Source organism: Athene cunicularia (genome assembly GCF_003259725.1).
Source record: "Athene cunicularia isolate RWA chromosome 5 unlocalized genomic scaffold, athCun1 chr5_part3, whole genome shotgun sequence".
Lineage (NCBI taxonomy): Eukaryota > Metazoa > Chordata > Aves > Strigiformes > Strigidae > Athene > Athene cunicularia.
In genome coordinates this window covers 3301580-3308812 of record NW_020799103.1, presented here as the reverse complement: position 1 = coordinate 3308812, position 7233 = coordinate 3301580, and the positions used below count along the sequence as shown (strand labels likewise).

The window sequence follows — 7233 nt, the reverse complement described above, 5'->3', positions numbered from 1 at the left end:
CCTGTCGGGGCAGCGCCTGCCTGTCCTGCCGCCGTGCTGGCTGCGGGCCCCGCGCTGCTCCCCGTGACCGTGTGCGGGCCGTTTGCTGCGGGGTTGAACAGGCGGGAGAGGAACCCGTAAGCTGCAAGCTAAGCCTGCGTTTGCAGTTTTCAGAGTTCTTTCCCCCTTCCCCGGTACTCTATTCTCATCTCTCCTCGGCAGTGCTGATTTTTAAGGAGAGGAGAACTAGTTCAGGTACGGCTGGAGCATTACTTATCATTCTGGTTTTGCAGGGTTCTCGATACAACAGGCATGGGAACTGTGAGTTTTGTCCTTGAGCTACTTCTTTGTCTGTGAATTTTAGGGCTGCTTGTTCCCCGTGTCTTTTCAGTGGCGTCCATATGCACAAGAAATGCATACACAACTACTAGCCTTGAGTCCAGCCTTCGCTTGCCCTAATGTCTAGTAAATGCCCATCAAGTAGTTAGTCTGAAACATCTTCCATACACTAAAGGGTCCTGGAGGTCGTAGCTGTGCCTTAGGGTACTGCAACGATTTGACATTGAACTTGGTGTGACTTAGACCTGGTGTCACAGCACTATCCTGGGCAGAGTTCCCCTGTGCCAGACATAGGATGGCCTCGTCCAGATTGTTTCTGAAGGGTTGTGGTTCTGCTGCTGAACCGTGGATTGTGAAGTTAATGCACAGGCCTGTTGCTGGGGGAAAGGTGTTTTCTTAATGTAGGTTTAAATCCTAACAAGGTAAGGCAGGTCACAGCATTATATTGGGAACTGGATTTAACTTGTCTGAAGACTGTAAGTTCTGCCTTCTCTAAAGAGGTTTTGCTTATACCCTTTTCTGGTGAAGAAGCAACTAAAATGTTTTAGTTTTTTGCCTGGGATTTTAAAAGGCTATAAAACATAATAAAAATTCTTAAGAAAGCATCTTTGTCAAAAAAAATTACTAGGCCTGCTGTTTTCTAACCAGTTGTAAGTAACATTGATACTATGAGAAAGCTCAACAGTTGTGTGATCTATTCAGTTCCTGGCAAACCAGCCACAGCACATGCAGCATCTTACACCGAGTTGGTATTTGGGTCGTATGTTAAAATGGAGGAGAGGGAGTGTTGTAGGATACAGGGTGGTAGGGAGAAGTGAGAAGTGTGAGTGAGTGCTGGGGGCAGAGGAGTGGTTGCAGAACAAAAATCTGTGAGAAATGTAATTACTTTGACTTTGCTGTTCACAAGCCATCTGTTTTCTGTGGGGTGTGTGTGCTGTCTTTTGGGTTTTTTAAGGCTGCAGAACTTCGAGCTTACCTGAAATCCAAAGGAGCAGAAATCTCCGAAGAAAACGCTGAAGGTGGACTTCATGTGGACTTGGCACAGATTATTGAAGTCTGTGATGTGTGCCTGAAGGAGGATGACAAAGGTTTGAATCTTTAAGTCTTGGTTTTGCTAAACGTATCTCCATTGGTGCTTTCAAACAGTAACAGTGGGCAGAATGTAGAGGTATGTTGCATAGCTTGTGTCTTTAAAAACTGCAAGTGCTTATTTCCATTGTTGCCATGTAGAATTTGCATGTACTCTGCTCCTCCCTTCTCCAAACATCCAGTGCCCTTTGAAGAAGTCAGAAATCAAGCTAGGCCATGCTTGTTATGAGGGCATAGCAAGTTGTATGTAAAACAGGTTTTCTCTCTGGAAAAAGTAGTATGATAAAAATGAGACATACTGCCCATGAATGGCTGTGATGCTGCAGATCAAGAAAAATTAAAGTAACAACAAAATTTAGGACTAGACATCTGTAAGTAGGAGTTTTAAACATTGATTATTATTGTCTGAAAACACTGGGATTTTCAGTAGTCAGTAACTCTTTTCGAGTTAGGGCTGTAGATCCTTAGAAACTGCATTAATATGCTTTAATGACAGTGGTATGCTGCAGTAGCCTTAAATGCCTTTCTCTGCCTGCTGTGCTCTTTACCAATATACAAATTTCATTTAGAACTTTTACATGTAAAAAAATCAGTTGCTAGTACAAATATTGTGTGGTGTTTGAATGCATGGTTCCTCTAAGAAAGGAGTACTTAAAGATTTTTTTTCATGTTGTCTTTTACTGTGGGCAAATGAGATGCTGGAGGAGCTTATTGCTATGCTGTTTGATGTTCAGATGTCATTTTCAGGGAATAAATATTTTCCATATGCAACGAATTGTGTTCTTATCCTTCACGTTAACTGATATTTGGGCAGCCTGTGAAATGAAAACACAATCTCTCTGGTCCTGTTTGAAAAGGATGGAACACCACGATTAAAACAAGAAAGCTTCTGAACATACGTTGTTCGTGCGGGCATTTTTTCCTGTGGTCTGGGTATCCCTTGTGCTTCTGGTGAAGTGTTTTACTGTGTTTGAGCACTAGGTGTTAGTATTCTCACTATAGAACCGTGGGGCAGTTTGCTGGAAGTGCAGGAGGAAGCCACTTTTTTTTAAGACCAAAAGTTACTACTCTGACTTCTCTTATTGTGAGCAGAGAATTCAGAACAAGTGCAGTATCAAACACCGAATTTGGGGGTTTTTTTGTTTGTTTTGATCTTGGAGTAGTAATTCTTGCCTTACATGGGGATGTGTTGGTGAAAGACCACACGAGCCACATCTCTGGTACATTCTCGTGAGTACCCAAACTGGTTATCTTGGCATTTTGTCTCTTCTACAGTTCTTGCTGCCGCAAAATAATCATTCATAGCAGAAGTAATTCTCCAGCACTGAATAGCTACTGATGGTTGCTGCTTGCAGATTTCAAGAGCTGCATGTTTTGTTTTGTGCAGATGTTGAGAGCGTGATGAACAGTGTAGTCTCTTTGCTTCTTATCCTGGAACCTGACAAACAGGAAGCACTGATTGAGAGCCTGTGTGAGAAGTTAGTAAAATTTCGGGAAGGAGAGCGCCCATCTCTTAGGTTGCAGCTGTAAGTATTGTACAGAGGAAAGTGAGGCAGTGGTATCTTGCAAAGGATTGTCTTGCATGTCATTAAATCAAAGTGTGGCGTGTCTGTCAAGAGATGTTTCTCTGTTGCAGGAAGCACTCGTTTTTACCTTCTTTTTTCCCTGTCATAAAATAGAAGTACCAATACACTTGCTTTGCTTGGATATTACAAACTTAAAATGCATAGATTTCAGCTTCTTTGCTGAAAACAGTTACAAAACTGGAGCCATTACAGTTTGTCACCAGATGTAAGGTGCCACCGGATGCTTTGTCTGTCCTAGCACGCATCTTAATAGAAACATTTCTATGCACTCCAGTAATGTTTTCTGAAATGTCTTTAACTCTGTTGTCTGTGGTTTAGACTGAGCAATCTCTTCCATGGTATGGATAAGAACACTCCTGTGAGATACACAGTGTACTGCAGCCTTCTGAAAGTGGCCTCGTCATGTGGTGCTATCCAGTACATTCCAACTGAACTAGATCAGGTAATTAATGTGGTGCTTCAAGTTACGGCCTTTGTATTAACCATGTTGCATCTCACTAAGTATTAGTCAGAGTTGATACAGACCGTCTCTGTTATAAATTGCCAGAGCCTAGTGAAATACGAAACGCAGAATACAGCATTTCTTATCTTTCAAAGGTCTGTCTACAGAATTTAAATCAAGTTGCTGTTTTATTTTCTGTTTCTGATGTTGAACGTAGTTAGATTTGTCTGTTTGATTCCTGTGATAGTAATAAAAGTGAGAAGCTTTGATCAGGAAGGAGGCATCAAGTTCTTGTCCCTTGCTCTGGAATCAGAGTGTATTAGAATCGCTCATCCTTATTTAGGAAGTAACATGAAGAGCACAGACTTTTGGCTTCTCATGGGAAAACTTCCAGTTTCTGCATGGGGAGCCGGAGTGTCAGGGGATCCACAGGAGAAATGTCTGTGCGAGACCTTTTCAGTCCTTTTCTGCTTGAGAGAAAATGAGAAATATTTTCAGTTTTATTTTAGGCTTTTCCTCAGTCCTTCTTTTTCACTTGTATTCTCTGTAGGTCCGAAAATGGATTTCTGACTGGAATCTCGGCACAGAGAAAAAGCATACTCTTCTGAGACTGCTGTATGATGTCCTAGTGGACTGCAAAAAAAGGTATAAAAAGACAAGTAATAGATAACTGTATTTTAGGTCGATGTATTGTAAGTGATCTGTAGGGAAAGTATTTTTCATGGCACTTTTAAAATTAATCTGTATCGATAATTCAATCCAAATATACTTTTTTCTTTTTATGTTTTTAAGCACTCTTACATTAAGCAAGTGTTTCCAAGAATATTAAAGTTAGTAGTGAATTAGGTGCAAACCACAGACTCCCAAAATAAAACTATTCCTTTCTACAACTATTAATCTTTGAGCATTGTAGCATTATGCCAAGGTTATTATTTAATTGCACTTTTGACATTTTAGTGCATGGTAGTGCTATCTCTTACTTAATGATGCTGGGAGGCTTATCAATCACAGTTAACAGAATCAGTCTTTCTATGTAAACATTATCTCTAGGACAGAGCTTGCCGCTAGTCATGGAAATTAATGTCCACAGAATACCTGCTTGGCCAATTTAAATTATCCTGGATCATAGGAAGCATCTTTGATCTAACAAACTTGGCAGACCAGTGTCTTCTGGCATGTAGAGTAATCCTGTGTGTATCATGCCTGTAAATTAATGTAAGTCTTAACTGAGAGCTGTCATCAATTTATCTGACAGATGTGATACGGTGTATTGGCTGCGTTGGCCAGGGCTATAGAGATGGGCTGGTATCCAGAAGTCGTTTCAGCATGTAGTCCCAGAACAGTTTCAGCCTGTCTGAACTGTCCCTGCTGTAGTTTGGGATGTGTGTGTGTTGCTTCCCTCTGCCCTTCCCTTTCACTCTGTTTTCTCAGTTAGTTTTCTAAGTTTTAATTTTCACAGTGAGGCAGCGTCAGGACTTTTCCAGTGCTGATTGACACTGGTAGCAGAACTGCACTTGGCATTTTGTACATTTGCACAACCTTGTACTGCTGCAGAAGGAAACAATTCTGTCCTGTGCCCTCCATTCCTGTCCTGTCCCCTGGAACTACTGGTACCTGTGTGCTTGTGCTGGTGTAAGCATTTGTGCAGCTGCATGCTGGATTGGACTGGGGAGGTGACCTTGCCAGGGGTTAAAAAAGGCAAGTGTGGAGCTGTCACAGGAGGAGGAGGGTTTCTTCTGGCAGGAGAGTTAGCTTTTTCTGGCCTGGTGAAATTGTAGCCTGGAAATGCTGCATCAGCATAGCAGGATCATTTTTAACTAACCTCCATTTAGGGATGATTAATCCTCATGGCGTAGTTACACGGTGAGCTACAACATTACTGGGAATTCCTATTCCTGTTACTAACGTTAAAATGCTTTTGCTTTGATAGTACTGTATGTCAGACTTCAGATGGTCAAAATAATTTCAGAAATGTTAATCTGAGATCCTGTACATGCTTACTTTGTTTCAGAAACATTACACTGATACTCTAATGCTTCTACTCTTTTAAACACTTCTTATCCTATTGATTTATTGAGAGGTTTTAACTCGCTTAATTCCCATACTTAATAGCTAACTATTTTTAGCTAGTTTTGTTATCAAATCTGTGGATTAAACTTCTATTTTTTGTTTCCAATGCTACCAGTAACTTTACTACCAAATTTTTTTTGCTTACTAATAATAGGTGATATTTTTAAGCTGGGCATTAAAACTTTCACAGATAGATTACTCCTGTTCTCAGTGTCCCTACCATCTGCTGCAGCAAGCTTTGCACTGAATGGAGCAATTTTTCAGAGCACTTACATTTCTCTCCAGAAAAGAAAACAAGAAGTGACCCTAACACCTTTGACCTGGTTCACTCTCCTGGATCAGTGGGCAGTATTTGCAATAGTATGGGAAACTCACAGCAGCATTCCAGCTTTAGCCCTCAGGAATGTTGCTCTAGCTAGCAGTATGGGAAGATAAGTGGGAATGGAAAAATCAGTAACAAAAATCACACCTCAGGTGCTGTGTTGATTTATAATCAAGGGAAAAGAGTACACTGTTGAAAACATTTAAGTTTGTTTGTGTTCATTTTATGTTTTAACTTCAGTCAGTGCAGCAGAAGAGATAGTTTTCCGTAGCTAATAGACTTTTCCCCGTGGATTAAGTTGGTAGTGAACAAACTGGTAGATCATGAAAAATAGATCATGCAGATGTTACATGATGTGAAAGCTTGTTTTGCCAAATACTTTCCAGTTACTTTCTGGTTGAAGTTTCTTCTTTCTGATGATCAAAATCATCTTGATCTCTTCAAAAAAGAATTTTTATCTTTCCCATGATCACCTGAAGAAGAATTGGAGGTGGTGGAAAACAACAGATAGCTGGTGTGGCTTGTTTCTGATCTGTATTTGGTAGCTGAACTTTGCAAGAGATTAGTTACTTCCTCTGCTGCTTATGCTCTGTGCCATAAAGGTTCTGCAGTAGTTTTGTGCCTCAACTCTTCAGCATTTTCCTAGCTATGCTGATATGAAACTGCAAGGTAACACAACCTGTTTTCCAGTGATAGATGGAGTTTGAGAGATGCATGGCCAGCATGCAGGCAGAGTTGAGTTCTGCTGTGAGGCCCTGCCTCACAGGGCACATGCAGCCTGATGCAGCTTACAGCTCATCTCTGCCGTTGACCTGGCAGGATTCAGAGTGGGATTAGTTCTGCCCAAGTTTACATTTAAACAGGTCTGGCAAGTCTGGTTAGTAATACCTGTAGCAAAAAGCTCAGCATGTCAGGCACCTGGAAAATAATTACTTCATTTAATTTTAATTCCATTTAATATCATGTAATGTAGAGGGACTTGATTCCAACATCTTACTAAGTCTCTGAATACTCTTTTTTTTCTTTTTCTTTCTTTTATCTACCATCACTCTTCAAGTCTCACTGGCTTTTTGTCAAGTTATGCATCTAGACTGGCAAGTGGAGCCAAGAGTACTTGTGCAAGCTGTCTTGCTAGAAAAAATGTTCACATTTGCATCGTAGGTGAGATACACATTTAGCAATGAGCTTTGGTAAAGTAGTAAAATATTACTGCTTTAAACATCCTAATTTAGGGTGACAATCTGACACTGAATAGAATGATTAAGATGAAAAGGCCTGCTGTTTTTGCTGAGGCTCACAAGAATTTAGCACAGAAAGTTTGGGAGTAATTGTCTTATGGCATTCTGATCTTTCCTAGCAATACAAGGGAAAGATTCCACTACCTAAACAAAAAAAAAAAAAAAAAA

At 40.6% G+C, this 7233-nt stretch overlaps 1 protein-coding gene across 1 annotated transcript in view; it reads left to right on the top strand.

The window, feature by feature from the left end:
• Window positions 1–1250: 1250 nt before the first annotated feature.
• The window catches only part of EIF3M (eukaryotic translation initiation factor 3 subunit M), a 14756-nt gene continuing 8773 nt past the window's right edge, over window positions 1251–7233 (top strand). The window contains exons 1-4 of the mRNA XM_026850674.1: window positions 1251–1406; window positions 2795–2933; window positions 3312–3435; window positions 3986–4080. Of these exons, the coding sequence (XP_026706475.1) occupies window positions 2809–2933; window positions 3312–3435; window positions 3986–4080 (344 nt within the window). The 5' untranslated portion in view covers window positions 1251–1406; window positions 2795–2808. The remainder of the gene's footprint in view (window positions 1407–2794; window positions 2934–3311; window positions 3436–3985; window positions 4081–7233) is intronic.